Here is a 19391-nt window from a genome sequence, read left to right as displayed (position 1 = left end):
CAATCTTGCAGCTCTGTGAGATAACCACGCCCCCTTCATTTTAATATAACAGATGGCAATAAATGCGGCATTATGAAATAAATGTCCCGAAATAAATACAAGTAGTCCTTTTGAAAAACTATTTATTTATGTATTGAACTATATTGACTCTCATCTATATATCTATATTTACATTTATTTATTTCAGGATTTATTTCATAGCCATATTTATTTCATAGGCATATTTATTTATTTAATATTTAAAATGGCATTCCATATACATGTAGGAAATTCTGACAAACTAAAATATATGCTTGTAATACCATTTGATTGTCCACAGACAAGCTTAAGAGGTGGATGCATTATTCAGCAGAGCTGATTTTGTAGCTACCAAAAACTGCACTTAATGTTAATTTCTGTGTATTTATAGGGCTTCACTGCAGTTCTTATTTCACCCATGGTCCCCATTCTTCTCTGACCATTCCCATGTCTGACACGCTCTGCCTCTCATACTCACCTGCCACCTTTCCAACCATAAGAAATGCAGCTATATATGACATGAGATATAATTTCTTCAAGACAACAACATAAAACATCTCAAATAAATAACTGCATCAAAACCAAGATCAGATTAGAACATGCTCAGATCAGACACCTTTCTGTTTTACCCTTCAAACCTTTTCCTAGTTACTGGATGAGGGGAATCTCAAAAAGTGGGGGATGTCAAAAGCTGTTAAAATGTATATCTGCCCTTCCCTCTATTGCTGCAGCCCCAGAAAAGATGACAAATCCGAACAAAATAGTTAAGCTAAGAACTCTTTCTCTCTCTTCTATTTCTAGGCTGGCTTTCTAGTTTAATAAAATCTAGTTTGTTTTCTGGACAAAACAATCCTGCCCATTGTTTCAAAAATGACCAAGAATTGGTCAAGAATGGTGCATTCACATGCATGCAGACCTGTCCCAGACAACCTGAGAGGTCTGGATGGTTCATAATGTAGCAGAAGATCAGAAATATACTTTGGCCTTCAATCATTTAGTGCACAGTAGTATTTTTAAATCAATTCTTTGACAGACAGGAAGCCAGTGTAAAAACCTCAAAACTGGAGTGATGTGATCCACTTTCTTGGTCTTAGTGAGGACGCCAGCAGCAGCAGCTATAGCTTGTAAATATGTAAATAGTTTGTTTGATCGTTTATGACTATTAGGCTAAGGATGGCTCTATCTACTTTTTTATTGGCTTAAGGTGATCTCTTCGTCACTGCAACCCACATAACCACTAAGCTTTATGCAAATGAATCCATGATGGCGTCATCGGTATGCAAATTAGTGTATGGTGTCATCTGGCAACTTTTTTAGCGTCTTTTGGAGCTTGTGCTAGTATAGCTAGTTCCATTGGAAAAGAGTTGGCAACACTTCTTGACAAACTTAGCAACAGTAACCAAGGGGGGCAGGGGTTAGTCAACAGTCAATTGAAGTTGAATCATTTGAAAACAGCTACCAGAACATTGAGCACATTTGAATAAAAATTACATTAACTTAAGTAAGCTTACAGGTAAGTAGCTAGCTAGCTGGATGGTTACAAATAAAAATGGATTTTAATTCCTCTACAAAGAAGAAAGATGCAAGGACCTCAACTCCACGTCGAATCAAAACCTCAGGTATTTAAAAAAGTTAGTTCAGCTAATTAGTATAGATATCCAACAGCCTGTTTAAAATCCTTAATTAAAGAAGAGGAAGACTCCACTGTGAAATAAATATTTGAGCTAACTTAGCTAGCTAACAAGTTAACCTATCACAAAAGACATGAAAAACAAATGTCTCTCTAAGAACATTGTACTGTAGCTGTATCACAGAGGCATACTGTGACTAAATTTATAATAGTATCAAAATAGGGTTGTAGCTAACGCTATGTGTCTGGGAGGAATGCTTAAATGTTAAATGTTAATATGTTAATCTTCCTTGGACGGGACCTATTATGCTTTTCCCTTATTTTCTGTCATATATATATAATGTTACAATGTCAGATGGTCCTATTAAATGTAACCAAAGTTTCAAATCATGAGGTAAACATTTGTAAAAATAATCCCTGTGTGCAAAAAGCACAGGCCTCAAGGCCAAAACACACCGCCGCCGAACAGCGCGCGTCAAAACAGCCCTATTATTTTCTATGTACAACCCCCCACACCCGCTGCTCGACCTTCCGTGCCACTGTCCTATTTCCAGTGTCGCTGCCCTTGAAAAAAATGCATTTTTTTCCAGAGAAAAATCTGTTTTGTATTTCCATACCATGTTGGCCCAACTACAGAAGTTATTTACTAGTTTGTTGCTTGCTTTTCACTGCAGTTTTAAAGGGATAGTTCACCCCAAAATCAAAAATACATATTTTTCCTCTTACCTGTAGTGCTATTTATCCATCTAGATTGTTTTAGTGTGAGTTGCCGAGTTTTGGAGATATCAGCTGTAGAGATGTCTGCATTGTTTGAATATAATGGGACTATATGGCACTCAGCTTGTGGTGCTCAAAGCACCAAAAAAATACATTTGAAAATTACATACAATACCTTAATTGTCATTCACTTATTTGCATGCTGATGATGCTATCACTCATTCTTTTGCATAAAGCTTAGTCCAGTGAGGGAGTGATCACCTTAATTTAAGACATAAAATGTAGATAGAGAAATCTTTGGCCAAATAATCACAAACTCGCAATGGGGACATTGTGTATTTTAAGTAAAAAAGTAAAAAAATAAATATACAAAGGGAGGGAGGAGCGAGAAGATCAAACGAACAATTTAAATACTTACAAAATCAAACAAACTATTTGCATATTTACAACCTGTAGTAACATCTTAATCCAGAGAGAGAGAGAGTGAAACAGAAGCACAAACAAACAATTTACAATTTACTTATCTAGAGTGAAGCTGCCCCACACTGACTGCCTGTGCAAGAGGAGAGGAAGAGAGACACTGTGAGCACGCTGAGCCGCAGCATGCATGAGAATAAATTACAGTATAACATATTTGAATATATTTCTCACCTTTTTCATGATGGTTTGAATAAGTTGCTAAATTTGTCGCTAGTTGCTTTTTAGAAATAAAGTTGCTAAGAGGGTCTGAAAAAGCACTAAATCTAGTGACAAAGTCGCCAAGTTGTCAACACCGGGCGGCTCACAAACACTGGGTGCTGCTCCTCGGTAACCTTCTGGAAGTTGGCCAATCAGAAGAAAGTGAGCTTTTAGAGAGGGGTGCCTTAAAGAGACAGGCTAAAACGGCTTGTTTCAGACAGAGGATGAACTAAGGGCCTGCATAAAGGACCAGTAAATAAGTAAATAAGGATTTTTTAAAACTGTAAATCATGCAAAGCTACTCGAGTGAAGACCCAGAATAAAAATATAGAGCTGGAAATGACCATAACAGGTCCCCTTTACGGTCAGTCATTGCAGAATATATATTGCACTAGTGTTAAAAGTATAAAAACTATCCTCTGTCATACCATCATAAAATTACCATCAAGTAAAATAATGTCCACCATAAAGGGCTAAGTTTTATTAATACACTGCTAAATAAGTCTCTAAAAGGCTCAATAAAGCTCCATTTTCATTTCCAGAGAAACAGATTGAAGCAGAGGACAGTGCAGCAACACAGGTCTTGGACAGCCATGAGAAACTTACTACAAGACAGAAGCCATTGTCCAAGCCTGGACTATCTGTGGAGGTAAAGCATGCTGTGTTGTCCTTTTTTTTTTTTTTTTTTTCTTTTTTCAAGACATTAATCCGTGCTAGCACCATGTTATAGTGGCTACATAAACCTGCCAACTTTGACTTTTCATTAGCAAAGAAGGGTATTAAACATATTATGATTTTATTTTCCTGTCATTCAGGAAAAATTTGAACAAGAGAAGCGGAAAAGGCATGTCCTGATCAATGCGCACAACAGACTAAAGATTGCTGTGAAGGAAAAAGAGGCTAGGTTGAAGGAACTGGAGGAGATACTGAAGGCAAAGAACCTTCAGCCTACAAATTACCGCTGTGAAGACACATGTAAGCAGGTAAGTGTGCACTTAGAGACATTTCGAGGCATTTTGGAGCCTTACAGACTCACCCACAGTCACCACCTCCCCAAATACAACAACAATTGTGTAACTGAATTATAAAATACTTAAAGCTGCATTTACTATTTTTTGTTTTGCCACTAGGGGGCAGCAGAACAACCTGAAAACACAACATTTTACATATGACATATCATGACAACTTTCGCTTTATACATAGTCATTTGAATCATTATTAATATACAAATGTTGATTAGTGCAGCTTTATATATATATATATATATATATATATATATAACATATAAACTATAATGCACACAACATATTGCACATTTACATTCCCATACCAACAAACAACTGAGAAGGTCAGGACTGATTTGATGATGGATCTGTGAAATAGCACCATCAACTTTCTGTCAACATTAAAAACATTTCATTTCTGCATAAAATACAGTCTTTGTTGCCCTTTCTTGCATAGAAAGGATACTTATAAAAGTTCACAATTTCCCCTTCTTGTCCTTTTAACAATAGTCTGAGAAGGTGGAAGTGATGTTTTTTCTGAAGTCTTTGGTTTTAGAAGTGTTTATTCTCCACAGGCCCACATGATGAATCATTTCATGTATGTTCAGTGTAGTGCCAGTGTTGATGTATTTATAAACGATGCTGACATATTGGATGCCAGTTAAATGACAGACATTTAAAAGTTGATGGGGCTTAATATAGAGTTAATATACTTTTTCTCATCCCTTGTTTGCACCCCTCAACCTCCTAGTTTGTCTAAAAATTGGTCAGCTTCTACTAAAACTGCTCAACATAACTCATATCTCATGAGCACTAGTGTCTATTTTTTGCACCATGGACAGGGACCACTAATGCTGGATGAATTCATTTACATTTCAAGTTGAAGCATATCTCTTATTATTGAAATCATTGATCACAGACTATAACGTTTTGCTTATTTTCAGCGAATACGACAGCTGGAGAACAACCTAGACAAGATGAAGATGAAGATCACAAAGGCTAAGAAGATCCAGACCGTCTATCGGCACATCCGTGAGCACCTGCAGCAGGTGAACTATACTGTTGCTGCTTTACTACAAGTACTCTAAACTGAAATAAGATTGCATACGGATCAATCTTGGGACCTGCTCTGTTTACCCTGTACATTTTACCCTTGGGACAGATAATCCGTCATCACAACATCTCCTTCCATAGCTACGTGGAAGATACACAGCTCTACCTGTCTTTTAAACCTTCTGACACCAGTAAATTAGGTTCACTACATAGCTGCCTACATGACAGAAAAAGCTTCTTAAAATATAACCCTGACAAGACAGAAGTTCTCATCATTGGCCCTGAAAAATATGGCCACTCCTTGGCGCCCTCACTCCCAACATAAAGTCTGCTACAAAAAATCTGGGTGTTGCACTTGATAGTAACTTGAACCTGGAGTAACATATAAAGAAAATAGTCCAATCATGTTTTTATCAACTGAGGAATATTTCCAAAATTAGATCAGTTCTGTCCTCCCGCTTCGATTACTGTAATGCCTTGTTTACTTGCCTCAACAATTGAGCTATGGAGCAGCTTCAATGTATGTATCTGTATGCTTGTATGTATTTACACATGTTTCATTATTTACCTTTTGCAATTGTCCCCAATGCTTAATTTTCTGACCTTGGAAAGCACTTTGTGCTTCTTGCTTGAAAAGTGTTCTATAAATACAATTATTATTCTTATTCTTATTATTATTAGAGCTAACAGGATTAAATAATTAAAAAACTATCATTCAAACGAGCAAAAATGTAAACAAAAGAGTGTAAAGCAAGATTGAAGGAAGAATATATCACTCCTACGTTATTCATTAAAAATACAATACAGTACAACCTAACTCATTTTAGTCATATTTAGACAAATGTGTTGATATTAGCCAACGTCTAGAGATGTAGGGAAATGTTTAATTTATCTTAGGCAAATTAAAAATGACTGTCAGTTGTATTATTATATCCATCCCTATTATTATACCCACCAACATATTTATTATTAAATCCACACTCCAAACTGTCTGAATTCTGGGAATGTAAATCGAATCATGTAGTTACATATCAGTGTACTTACAGGTAGCTACTGTGTGTGAATGATTTTGAATGTGTGGGTGAAACATAGTGCTGCAGCGAAGGACAAAATAACTCATATTTTAAAACACGGCTGTTAACTGTGTAAAGCTGTTGATGTCTGTGCAAATTAAAATGTACGTCACAGCAATCCAGTGAAATCACTGATAAGATCTCAACAGCCACTCAGCAAGGCCTGTGAATGTAGAATTAAGGGTTAAGCCCATTTAAAATTAAATAGTCCAACCAATATTACATAAATAATTAAGTCATTATGAAAGTAGTCGTATGAATAAATTGTGTAAAATATATAAATGAACCAACAAATTGTGAAATAATTTAAGAGATTATTAAAACTCAACTCATTAGAAAATGCTGTAAATAAACACAATAGAAATACATACTTATTTAACTTTATAAGGTTGCACATGCTACCTACTGAGCTGGCTAACTAGCTAGGTGGGCTTGTGAGCTTGTTTTTTTATTCAGCACCAAAGTGAAATAACATTTCACAAATTGTTGGTTCATTTCTATATTTTACACAATTTATTCATAGTTCATAACGTCTTTTTTATTTATTTAATATTGAACACTTTGGGATTTCATAAAACCCAACTCAGACAATCTACTGTTGTAAAATGACACAGTTTACCTTCATTAGGAAACCAGACAAGCTGAAAGGAAAGTTAACCAAACGCTTTCACAAGACATATGAATGGGGAAAAAAAATAATTCTATAAAGCTGTAATGTAAACTACCATTAGCGTAGCCATCAGTAGTCTACACCCCCATAAAGTACCACACTGAGATGCTGGCCCTTCTAGCCACATGAAAAGCAGTATTAAAACACGCAGCAATGTAACCTGTCCATACAGAACCATTGTCTCATTCAGCTAATGTTTTGTATTTGTAATGTGGTTAGGAGCTCCGTGAAATGCACATGGTCCTGGACCAGAAAGAACATGCAGTTGCCATTGGACAGGCAGAGGTGGACAAAGCAACCCAACAGTTTCAGTCAGCAGCAGCTGCTGCAGACAGCACACTGGTAAGACTTTACCACCACAAGCCTAGCTTAACCTGACTACAGCAAGAAGGTCTGATGTGGATTTCAGACTGGTGTTTGGAGGCTTACAGGAGTCTATCAGAAGCTCCACTGGGTCCCTAGGAAAATAAGAAGCAGTTTCTCTTCACTATATTTTTCTATAAATTATCTATATTTCAATTGAATTATTATTATTAAAATTACCACTCAAATCATAGATTTCCTTTTCAGCATCATCACAAAACAACAAACAAGAAGGTGACTGAAATGCTGCAAACAGAGTCTGTGGTTCTGTCACAGAAAGAGCAGACAACACTGAACCACTTGCAGAGATACATCAGGAATGCAGACCAACGCAAGTTGGAAAGCTTTTTGCGTTTTTGCACAGGGTCCTCTGTTCTTTGCACAAATCAAATTAAAGTAACCTTCAATGCTGAAACAGGTTTTGGTAAAAGGCCTGTTGCTGTAAGTGTGGAGCAATAATTGATGTTCCTTATACATACAGCTCCTACCCAGAAGTTTGATAACGTTCTATCTGATAACTTCTTTGCAATAAACATCATATAAGGTGAGGTGTCCAAAAACAATGCTAAATGCATTAACTTGAGAATCTCCACACTACCTTCCATTCCAATTACACATACGGCTCAGAAGGAATGGAAGAAGAAAAGTATTGTGAGAGAACACAATTTATTGCGAGGTAACGCAAAACATCTTGCGAGGGAATGCAAAAGTAGTCCTCAAATAAATTCTCGCCATAATCTTCAGGAGGCTCTGTAGAAATGGGAGCTTGTGGCCCTAAGAATTGTGTTTATTTGCGTGTGTTTTGTTATGTATTACGTAAACATACGGTATGTTTATTTGACTAGTGGGGTTTACAGTGTTTCTAAGTTGCTTTGGCACAATCGTCGAGTGAAAATCCTAATACTCAAAACACTGTCATTCTGTATAGTTCAGTTTCTCACATCAAATCATCTAGCGATGGATTGTGTTAGGATCTGTGGTCAAAATGCAATAAACTGCTTTTTTAATGATCTGTACAGTTCTCAGATGTGTTCATCAACACACTTGTGTAAATCCTCACATGCTAAATATCTGAGCCAACTGTCGCAACTTATCACACGTTGATAAATTTAGTTTACAGGTGCAACTCCTCTGCTGTCATTTCTCAAACACATTTACACCACAGGCGGCGAAACTGAATTTTACATTGGCACCACACTTATTGGACATGCAGCAGACAGACATCATAGAGACAACAAACCTCTCATAGACTGCATGTGTTGGTTTGGTCAGAGGGAGAGGTGGACACAGAGGAAGAGACAGAGGGAGGACAGAGACGACATGTTGCTTGTGAGAACATCATGGCAGAGACATGTAGGGGAGAGTTTGAATCATGCAAAAAGGTTTTGTGTATATTATAAGGCCAAATATCAGATCAAGTGCTGTGACCAGATAGATAAGAATATTTGGATATATATAAAAAGATGTTGGAGGGGATGTACATTTTTGGTTTTCATTTCAAAGTAGTTCCTTATTTACATGAATGTATTGTACTGAGACATTTGTTTTTTCTGTTTTTGTCGTTTTTCTGTTTTACGTTACTGCCTCATATGAGGTACTTACTGTGAAGAGGGAACATGCCCGAAAGGTGAACAATCTGTTGAAACAGGTGTTTGTATGTCATGAGATGATTCGTCAGCTGTATTGTAGAGACTATTTGAATTTATTATTGGGTTACTGCATGTGAATCTCAATGAGACATTACATAAAGAAACACAATTTAAGAGTCACAATAACAGGGAAACATGTTTTGAGTGAGTGACAGCCTTTCGCAGGACAAATTAAGTGCTGTGCTGATCAGTGCTCTTTGTGTTTTGAGAAGAAAATGGGCTTAAGCAATTGAGGAAAAACTATGTAATGTGAAATTGCCCTGTGAAATTGTCAGTAAGGCAACTCCAGTGGTGAAAGGTTTAAAAGACTCAACCCTGGGGCTCATGATTATTGCACACAAAGGTTTGGTGCATTTTATTCCCCTGTAGTGAACTGAAAACTGAGAATTAAATTAAAGGACTTTTTGGGTGCGTGAAGATTTTTTGTACTCTGCATCCCTCAGCACTCCTTTTTCTGTCTTTGGTTGAGTGCGATGTTTCTTTATTCTACCTTAAGAAGCTCTGTAACTACTCACTACCTCTGACCTCTGAGCCCTCTTAATAACGTGGTTATGTTTGTCACAAAGGGAATTCACTACTGTTATACTGTATAAAATGATTACAAGTTAAATTTGTCATGTTCGTATTAAACTTAATTTTAAGGATTTCATGGTCCTATATGGCTTGAAAGAAAAAAACTATGACCCTTGTTTACCTTATGGAAACTTTTTTAAACCCAATGGATTAACTCAAAAATCTGTCAAGCTGTCAGAACAAGCAGTGACAAAAAGTTGTTGAAAGAACTCCCTTATTATGATGGTTGTGGTGCTCTAAAGCTGCCTTGGGTCTTTCAAAGATTAAAATGTAATTGTCTTTGTTCTTTCCTGTCTTTTCAACCCATCAGGGCAAGATGGTTCAGATGGAACATGAGACAATAGAAAGGAAAAGAGAAATGGATTGTGAGCTGTGCGAACTAAATGCAGAAGAAAGGGAGCTGAAAAGGCAAACAGAAACACTTGGGCGTCTTAGCGAAAGAGGGCACAGCAGGCTGAAAGAGCGGGTAAGAATGGAAAAGGAACTAATCTGAGATTGGGATGAAGACAAATAAGATGAATCAGCTTGTAAATAAGTGATTGATTAATGTTAATTTGTTGTTATATATCTTTTTTTCACAAGCAGGAAATTGAAGAAGAAGCACACTCAATTCCAGTCAAAGGTATTGCAACAAAGAACTTGTTTTATTCAACCGTCTGTCACTGTAGTCATGCTATGCTGCTGTAGGTGGTGAAATCCCTAAACACCAATTGTCCGTAGTTGTGTTATATCATAACCTATACAGTTCCCTGAATTTTAAACGTGTAGAAATTAACATGAGTGGCAAGTGGGATGAAAATCACCAAAATAAGTGCCTTTCGATTAACCTATAATCAGTTAATCAATTAGATTAACACATCAAAATCAAACTTGCAGGACTATACTTCTGAATAACCCTTTTACTGGGACATATTTGGCTATCCAATTTTTATTTTCCTCCAATGGTTTTATGTTGTTTATTTTGTTGCATTTCCATGTCTCACTTTTCCCAAAAATTCTTGCTGTACACTGTTTATTGTATTTTATGTGCACCTGTGAAGCACCTTTTAACTCTGGGCCCATATTTATCAAATTGGAAAGTGAAAATGTGGACTTAAGAGAAAGATAACCCTTTACTCCCACAGGTAAATTTAAGAATAAAAGCTGTTTGTCAAAATGTTGTTAAATTTAAGAGTGCTCCAGAGATCTCTGATGTTGGTTCAGAGTAGATCCTAGATGACTGCAGTACAGAAACAGGAACACACCTTCTGAGACATGTTTTGGTGTGACTCTGATGTACCTCATCTACCAGCAGTTGAATTTCTTCCCTGCCTTTTCCATTTCAGCCAATTTCCTATTATATTATCACTATGTATATGTAATAAAAAAATGTTTTAACAGAAAAAAATTAAAAAAACATAAAAAAATGTTTTAACAGAAAAACACATCACTGATCATAGAATGAACAATATGATATTCAATTCAGTTCAATTGTATTTATATTACGCCAATTCATACCTGAATGCGTCCTGAACAATTAACACAGCCTATTATACATTTCTCAATGTTGGGAGCACACGTCCACATTTTTTAGGAGGTCATATGGTCTGACACGACCATTTCCATCTCAGATATTGTATTAAAAAGACAATCTTCAGTGCAAAGTTGCCTATGGCGCTAACTAGCTTACAACTATTCAATTAAATTCAATTTATTTATATCATACCAATTTATAACAGTTATTTCATTGCACTTTTCCTATAGAGCAGGTCTAGACCGTACTGTTTATAATAGTATTTAGAAACCCAACAATTCCCACCATGAGTAAGCACTTGGCGACAGTGGCAAGGAAAAACTTCCTTTAAGAGGCAGAAACCTCGAGCAGGATGGGGCAGTCGCAGGCAGACTTTGGGAGACAAGAATTATTTTATGCACTACTTGTGTCTTTTGTAAATGAAGACACAGAACTTCAAATAAAGAAATCTAAAAATAGAACTTAAAATAGCAAGGGAGCGCTTCACACTCCCATCACTTCAAATACTAGTACTCGTCCATTAATGTAACAAAGCAGAATGAGCTCTGTGATACCTGTCCCTCTGTTTAATGCACTATAATACTGTAAGCATAAATAAGTTATGTAATCACATAGTTTAAGTGTTGATATGTGCTCTGTGTACCTCCGCAGATCATCAGTATTATGACATCTGTGGTGCTTCACAGTCTGACTTGGAACTGGTAGAGGATATGGAGGCTCTGAGAGAGACTCTGGGCTGTGCTGACATTCAGGTAGCAAATTCAATTCAAGCCACATTTACATGTATCATTAATGAAGCAGTTTTAGCAGACAGGTCCCCTTCAAAGTGCCGTACATGGTAAAAATACACAAATAGAACAGCAAGGACACAAAAAATAAAAAAAGAGGTAAAACTATGAACTAATGCAGCTTAATGTGCTTAAATCCTGGCATAGGAAATAACTACAGAGCCCTCTGTGGCCTGTAACTGAACTCCATGTTAATATAGTAAGCCACTGTGGGAAGTGCATTGGGTTATTTCCCCGGAGTTATGTGGTTCATTTGTCTGATCAGTGCTACCATGTTTCATTGCGTTCACATCGTTGTTGTTTTGATTAAGTTATACAAACCTCAATGGTCCTAGACAGCTAAGATTTCTAAAACCAACAGTATTCTACATTTATACAATTATGACCATGACATGATGCTGTGATACATGCAAAGGAATGGTTTGGCCTTTTGGGTAATACAGTAATTGTATCCACTGTCTTGCTGAGAATTCAACAAGAAGATTGATGCCAGAATTACTTACCATATAGCCTGGAAGGGAGAAACTAGCCTGGCTCTGTGCAGCGTTAATGACTTCTGCCTCTGAGCACCTCTAAAGCTCACAAATTAAAACGTTATATCTTATTTGTTTAATCCGTACAAAAAAGTGTAAAAACAACAGGTTTTTTTATGGGATGTTAGGTAACTGTCTTGGTTGGCGCAGCGATTTCCTGGAGTCTTGTTGTCACTATGAGGTTGCCAGGCAACAAGTGGAGATCGCAGGAAGATACTGCGCCCAACCAAGAAATAAGGTCACTGAATTTTGTTAGTGTTTGGACAGAGCCAGAGTCAGCTACCTGTTTCCAGTCTTTATGTTAAGATAAGCTAACCAGCTTCTGGCTTCATATTTAGCATACAGACATGAAAGTGGTATTGATCTTCTCATCTAACTCTCAGCAAGAAAATGCTGAACTATTCCTTTAAGGACATTCACAAAAAGGATAGGCCTACATAATTTGATTTTAAGTGAGTCGTTGGGCATTAAATCAGTCCTTTTAGATGCTTTTATTGTATGCTTTTGTTTTGTAGCACTTTGTTGATTTATTAAGACACATGCTGCATGGCTGTATGATATGGTGTCTGCCTGTCCTTAATAGGATCTGGTTAACAAGGTGGTGTCACAGCGAGCCACCAAGGAAAAGCTCCTCAATGAGGTAACCCAGTATGAGGAAATGGTCAGGCTGGAGGCCAAAACCCTGGCTGATCTGGAGCTCCAGTACACCGAACTCAAGTTCAGTGCCAAACCTAAAGCTACAAGGTACTGTCATTGAAGCTCTGCTACACAGTCAGCGTTTTCCAGTGCTCCAATTATCTTTACTTGTCCAATTGTAAATAGTAAAATATGTGTTAGTTGTAGAGCCAAAATGTGGAGCTCAGATGGGTCATCTCAGATGGCCACCTAATAATATATCTCAAATCTTTATTTGGCACACCACCTTTCATTAAAAAACAATGTAATTTAAGTAGAGCTGAAACTACTAATTGACTAACTAAAGTGATTGATATATGCAGATAAATTGAACATTAATCTGCAACAATTTTATTGGTTGTAGCTTCTAAAATGTTTGCTACATTTGCTGGTTTTTCATAGTCTTTGTTTTTGGACTGTTGGTCTGCAAAACAAGCAAGTTTTGACTGTCAACTTGGACTCCGGGAAATTGTAATGGGGATTTTTCACAATTTTCTGACATTTTATGGACCAAATGTTCATTCAAATAATCAAGAAAATAACTGGTGATTAATCTGTAATGAAAATAGCCATTAGTTGCAGCCCTGAATTTGATTGTGATGATTGCTAATATTACAGTAATTTGGAAGTGCTGGTTTTGCAAAAGGCTCGCGTTTAGCTCAGACATGTCTGTAAAAACAGCAGGACAGAGGAGACTGAATGCTGTAGAAGTTTTTAGGCAGCAGAGATTACAACTAGAAAGTTGAAAAAATGACTTTAGAAGAGTGTTTTATAGATATAGGCGAAACCAAGTTACAATGACATAAGTATGAGCACTGCCACACAGCTGTAGTTTTTTTCTCTGCTCACAAAATAATTGTTGTTAAACTGTTAAAATCACGAAAGTTTTCAATTTCTTATAGCAACTGCTGTAGTTTTTTTCAGAAAGTCTGATGAAAGAAATGCTGAATGAGAGATTGCATTGAGTTGAGAAGCTAGTGGAATAGAGGCTAGCCTGGACGTCACGTCATGACTTCAGCTCTCTATTGACGTTGTGCATTTCAACCACAAGGAAGTGCTCCGACTCAGTTATTTTGTCTTTTAACTTCCTGTCTACACCAGAAGTGGGAATGTGTCACGTTATGTAGATTGACATCTGCTGCTTGTGATCACCTTGCACCTACACCTATTTAGCAAATATCTGACCAGTTTTCTAATATACCGTACATTGTTCTACAGCAGTCTGACAAACATCGACCGCTTTTTACATAGTGCCGCTAATTAGATCAGTCCTCCTACACAGTGCTGAGATCAGCTGGTCAAGTTATAATGTGTTTTCAGACAGCGAGCAGTTGTCTGAAACTGTTATAATAGTCATGTTGACTGATCAGAATGTGTTAGTATTTATGTTTTATTATGTGTTATGTAACAATATGAAATCATAACAGAAGTTGTCTGAGTAGCCGTTCAAAGCGTGTGTTAATACAATATTTCTCCACCCAAAACACAGTCACAGTGAAGACTCATGTGGTTAGTTACACGATTACACATAGTCCAGTTTTCCATGACATGGGCCTATTATTTTCCAACAAGCTTATTATTCCAAATTATATTATCAGTAAAATATATATTATATTACATAGTAGGGTGAAAAGATGTGTTTTTTATTCATGTTGATAAAACAGATTCCAGACCAACAAAGTAAAAATCATCTGGGTTTTATTTCTTTGTGATCATTTGTGAATAATGTAAATAATATTAATAACTTAATTATCTGTCATCGTACTGACAAATTAAGCATCAGAGCTCTTGAAATGTTCACCATTGAAACATCAAGCTAATGTACTGCTGCAACACAAATTAGCTAATTGTAAGCTAGTTGTTAGCTAGTTAGCGCCGTAGGTAACTTTGCATTGAAGATTGTCTTTTTAATACAATATCTGAGGTGGAAGTGGTCGTGTCAGACCATATGACCTCCTAAAAAATGTGGACGTGTGTTCCCAACATTGAGAAATGTATAGTAGGCAGCGTTAACCGTTCAGGTCCGCCCCTTTTTACTTGTATTTACTATAGCTAGCAATAGCAAACAGAAGCTGGGAGACAAAACCGGAAATGGAACAAACAAAAAGGGGCGGGCCGCATAAGGTCAATACAGTACAGTGCTAACACAAAACCAGGGGGAACAAATTACTGGAAGTAATGCTCAGTTACTACTGTAGGTAGTATGCTAGTTAGCTGGCCATGCTAACATTTGCAGCTTACATTAGAGCAGATTAACACACAGTTTAATCCATTTATTACACTTTTGCTCTTGTAGTTTTGGATTTGGAAAGGCTAAACAAAGACATCACCCTCACGCCTCTTTAAATGGCGAGTCTCTTACTACAGCCCCATACACACCTCCTCAGTATGTGGAGGAATCCAAAGCTTGACAGGCATGACGTAACTATGGTTGGACACTCATTGTTTGGAGCAGGGGCGTAGCAAATGGTCAACTGACGTGCTAAAAATCGTTCAGTGAGGACGGGAGGAAGATGAGGGCAGTTTTCTGATGCAGTTTAATACTTATATTAGTAACAGTTTAAGACCTAATACTAGGATAAATTACTTGAACTCCATAGACAATTAACATGGATAGGTAAGAAATGTAGCATTTCTTGTCATGCCACACAGCCTATTCTAGATGCTGGACTTGCCAAATGCTATGAGCCATCAATCTGGATTACTGCATCTGTCTTTTAACTCACATGGCAGGTAGTTTAATGCCCGTGGCTGTATGGAGGGTTTGATAATGAGGGTGATTATTTAAAAGCATCTCGGTGCTGGCAGACCTGATAGGCCTCTTGTGGCTGGATTGAAGATTTATCAGTCTGGCACAGCGAGGAAATCTCTGTTAACAACATCCTCTTGTGGGGTGATTGGGCCTGATTGATGTGTCTACTGATTTCTCCTGAGATGTTTTCACAATCCCCTCTCCCGTCACCTTGGGCCATTCTCAAAGTGTGTTGTTGCACAGTGACATATCGAATATCTGATCCGCTTGATGCACTCATCACTTAATCTTCTTAAACAGCTGGGACAGGGACAGTTTGTACTGAAGAGAAATAACATCAGTAATGAAAGTGTTGCTAAGTAAGAACTGTGAGACACCTTCAAATGGGGCCATTACAAGTTTTATTGTATACTGCACAGTGAGACATTTTACTGCCATGTTTTGCTTTTATTATGTGGGGAGAGAGGGACTGTCTTAAAAAAAACTCCATCTGTTTATTTTAAGGTTTGACAAACTGAAGGAACAAATGCAGGCAAGGCTGAAACAGGAAGTGGACCGTGTTCAACGATTTCAGGCCGAGCTGCAGCAGTCTCAGGATCTGTTGGACACTGTTGAGCAGGGGGTGAACAACCTCTACTTCAGGATGAGCTGTGTGCCCGTGGAGGTCTGGATCAAAAACAGTACTCTCCAAACCATCCCACTTATTGTACTATATTTTAGGATGTCTTTTTGTTTACTACTGTCTTTAAAGGACAGAATATAATTTTTCCAAGTCTATTTTAATACAGTGCTAACATGTCATATGTACCTTGAAAGAGTTATAGGTTGCTGTAATTATTCCTCCTCTCCATACTGGCCACGAAGCAATGCCTTCATAGAAGCGACTACACTGTTAACCTAAAGCTGTGTCCCAAATCCATGCTATATAATGAATCTGTACAGTACATACTAATCATCAAAGTATACTGTTTTAACAGTTACAAAAAACATATACATAAACATATTCAATGAAGTGATTACAATATATGAAACTGCGACTTTGAAATGTCATTTAAACTTCAGTATGCTTTATTTTGCCACTTTTCCAGTGTAAACAAGTTTTTACCCACAAAATACACAAGGCTCTCTTACTATACTGAGAGTGAACTCGAGAGCAATTTTAGGCTTCTTCATATTTTGAGTTTGACAGTTGTGTTTGCTGGATGAGCATTACCAGTTTTTCTTTTCTTCTCTGTCTGTCCATCTTTACATGTTGTTTTGCTGTCTGAGTAAGTCTCGCTAACCTGCATCTTGCTAGCTCTTGTCAGCATCAGAGCACTCTTGTTTGTTTTCTTGTTGTCCTTTTTCCCAGCAGATATTTCATCATCAGGGAAAGCATGGGTGAAACTATTAATACTGACATATTCAACAAATCTTTGACTCTTCTGCAGGGGTTGCCCAGTGCATCCAGTACTGACAGCATAGACAAGCTGAGGGACATCAGCGCCCGTCTACCAACATTACAGCAAAGAGCCTCGGCGCAGAAACCTGAGATCAGCAGCCTGGACCAAGAGAGGGTGCTACAATTCTGATATTTTCTATCTGCTCTCAGTTTGGGTCTGACCAAAACAATTTTTAAAAGATGGGACAGGTTAATGTGCTGCATCTGATATTTTGTGCTGATGTTATTATAGTTGTAAATGTCCTATAACAATAACACAGTAATAGTTGTGTAATGGAGCTACCCAGATTTTGTGCAGATTATCAGCATCTTTAAATTTGACCATTTTCTTCATCAGTTATGACTGATTCATTTAGTAACACTGACATTTTTGAAAACACGTTTCCTGTCTTAACCAGAGTTACATGAGTAGATTTATATACACGGTTTACAAAAATGTGTTTTTGGCAAGTTCTCAAGTTTATCTATTATCTGTCCCGCTGACCCAGCTGTTTATAAGCTAAGTTTTTAAAAGGGCCAGAAATCAATTTTGGTTTAAATTCCCTGTCCATTGTCAATTTAAAAAAATATGAGTCTGTTGTCTGGTTAATGTGTTAACCCCCACAGCCTTCGCGTCTGTGTCTTCTTCCTTAGGTTTACAGTTTGCTGGAACAGCTCAACGCGATGGAGTTAAGGACCAACAAGAGACCAACCACTCCTATAGGTGAGCAACAACTTACAGAACTGGATGCATCCAGAAGCTTATTATTGTGAAAAGAAATACGCAAGAAGAGGAATATCCAAGTATTGACTGAAAGGTGGGATAGATTGGAATACAGTTACAAAAATCTAAGAATTAAGGCATGTTTGACTTGCATACAAATGGTAAAAGGACTGTACTTATATAGCGACTTTCTAGTCTTTCTGACTACTCAAAGCGCTTCATCTACATTCACACACATTGGCAGAACTGCTCATCAAAGTAACTAATCATTCACACACCTCGGGAGCAATTTGGGGTTCAGTATCTTGCCCAAGGACACTTCGACATGTGGGCTAGGGGAAGCCGGAATTGAACCGCCGCCCTTCCGATTGGTGGACGACCCGCTCTACCACTAAGCCACAGTCGCCCATGCTTTGTATTGAAATACAAATTTTGGCACATAAATTGCCAAAATGTTATAATGGGTTAGAGCAACATAGCAGTCAGTGGGCTCTTTGCCAATGTTTAGAAGAAAACCCAAACTGTCACCCTCTGCTGAGAGACAGTCAGTCCTGATGTTCAGGTGTAAGCAAACAGTCACCACAGAAACAGGTCTGCTATGGTTTAGAAGCTGCTGGAACACAGTCCTGTCAGGGTTGTGTGTGGCTGGGGTCATCAGTGTACTTAATGGTAAAATAGGGGTTCCTTAAGGAAAAAGGTTGGGATTCATAGGGTTAGATTTTACTACTGTAACAATGTTTATTCAAGGAAAAAGAGCACTATTTTGATCAGGGGCAGGTGTGAAACTGAAAATGTCTTTAAAAAAAAATGTTTTACAAAACAAAAGTAAATATCAGGAATGCTCTCAAGGCTGTCATTTGTGCAGATGCCTTGACTGAGAATCTGCCTCTCTTTCTTGATCCCATCTCACAGACACTCCCCAGCTTAGTGATGAAGAAGAGTGCTCTCTGTCCCGCGAGGAAATCAAACGCAGCAGCATTAGACTGATTGAATCTGAGCAGAACAAGAAGTCCTCGAGTAGAGTCAGGAGGAAGCAGTGAGATACAGACCACAAAGTGGGTATAATAAGGCTAATGAAATAAACAAGAAAGCAGCAGGAAGTTTCTGCTTTTGTTGACTGTTTGACACTGATCAAAACACTGAAATTCCCTTGCTATTGTAGACTAAATAACTGACAGTATTTTCCTTGGACTTTTATAGTGAGAAAGAGTGTTTATATTTTATGTTTAAGTGAATTTAAACAAACCAGGCTGTGGACAGTGTACAGTGAATGCCACTCCATGAATATACTTCTTAAATTTAGCAAAATGTGTACACTGTAAGCAAAGCACAAAGACAACCTTAGGTGTAAGCTTGCTTAAAACTGCAGAGCTTATATTAAACCACTAGGTAGGAGCATTGTGCAACTAATTTAAAGAGAACAGATGCACATGTTGATCCTTGTGGCAAGTTTATCTAATGCAAACGTCTGCATCAAATTAGGGAATACACCATAAAGTGAATGTATCAGGGCATCACTGCAACTTGTGTATCAGTGAGTTTTAATCATTTTTGCAAT

The 19391-nt window shown here is 37.5% G+C and overlaps 1 protein-coding gene across 2 annotated transcripts; it reads left to right on the top strand.

Moving 5' to 3' along the window:
• The first annotated feature begins 1444 nt into the window (after window positions 1-1444).
• Window positions 1445-18933, top strand: LOC122876738. 2 transcript variants are annotated; one of them, XM_044197391.1, is made up of 13 exons: window positions 1445-1637; window positions 3586-3692; window positions 3859-4026; window positions 4992-5096; window positions 7063-7185; window positions 9739-9894; window positions 10014-10050; window positions 11593-11693; window positions 12846-13006; window positions 16194-16353; window positions 17120-17245; window positions 17764-17833; window positions 18746-18933. In XM_044197391.1, the coding sequence occupies exons 1-13, from the start codon at window positions 1568-1570 to the stop codon at window positions 18871-18873; spliced, it is 1512 nt and encodes a 503-aa protein (XP_044053326.1). In that variant the 5' UTR covers window positions 1445-1567; the 3' UTR covers window positions 18874-18933. The 2 variants fall into 2 exon arrangements, with proteins under 2 accessions (XP_044053326.1, XP_044053325.1); XM_044197390.1 differs by having other exon boundaries at window positions 10011-10050.
• Window positions 18934-19391: the final 458 nt, after the last annotated feature.

Source organism: Siniperca chuatsi, linkage group LG5, assembly GCF_020085105.1.
Source record: "Siniperca chuatsi isolate FFG_IHB_CAS linkage group LG5, ASM2008510v1, whole genome shotgun sequence".
Classification (NCBI taxonomy): Eukaryota; Metazoa; Chordata; class Actinopteri; order Centrarchiformes; family Sinipercidae; genus Siniperca; species Siniperca chuatsi.
The sequence above is the reverse complement of the archived record's forward strand: the minus strand, read 5'-3'. Positions and strand labels throughout refer to the sequence as shown.

Bases quoted from the DNA above. Each gene is read 5' to 3' on its own strand.
- LOC122876738 (XM_044197390.1), top strand. From the start codon at position 1,568: ATGGATTTTAATTCCTCTACAAAGAAGAAAGATGCAAGGACCTCAACT. The intron at 11,694-12,845 runs GTAGCAAATTCA...TGTCCTTAATAG, and splicing joins TGGGCTGTGCTGACATTCAG to GATCTGGTTAACAAGGTGGT. The intron at 16,354-17,119 runs GTCTGGATCAAA...ACTCTTCTGCAG, and splicing joins TGAGCTGTGTGCCCGTGGAG to GGGTTGCCCAGTGCATCCAG.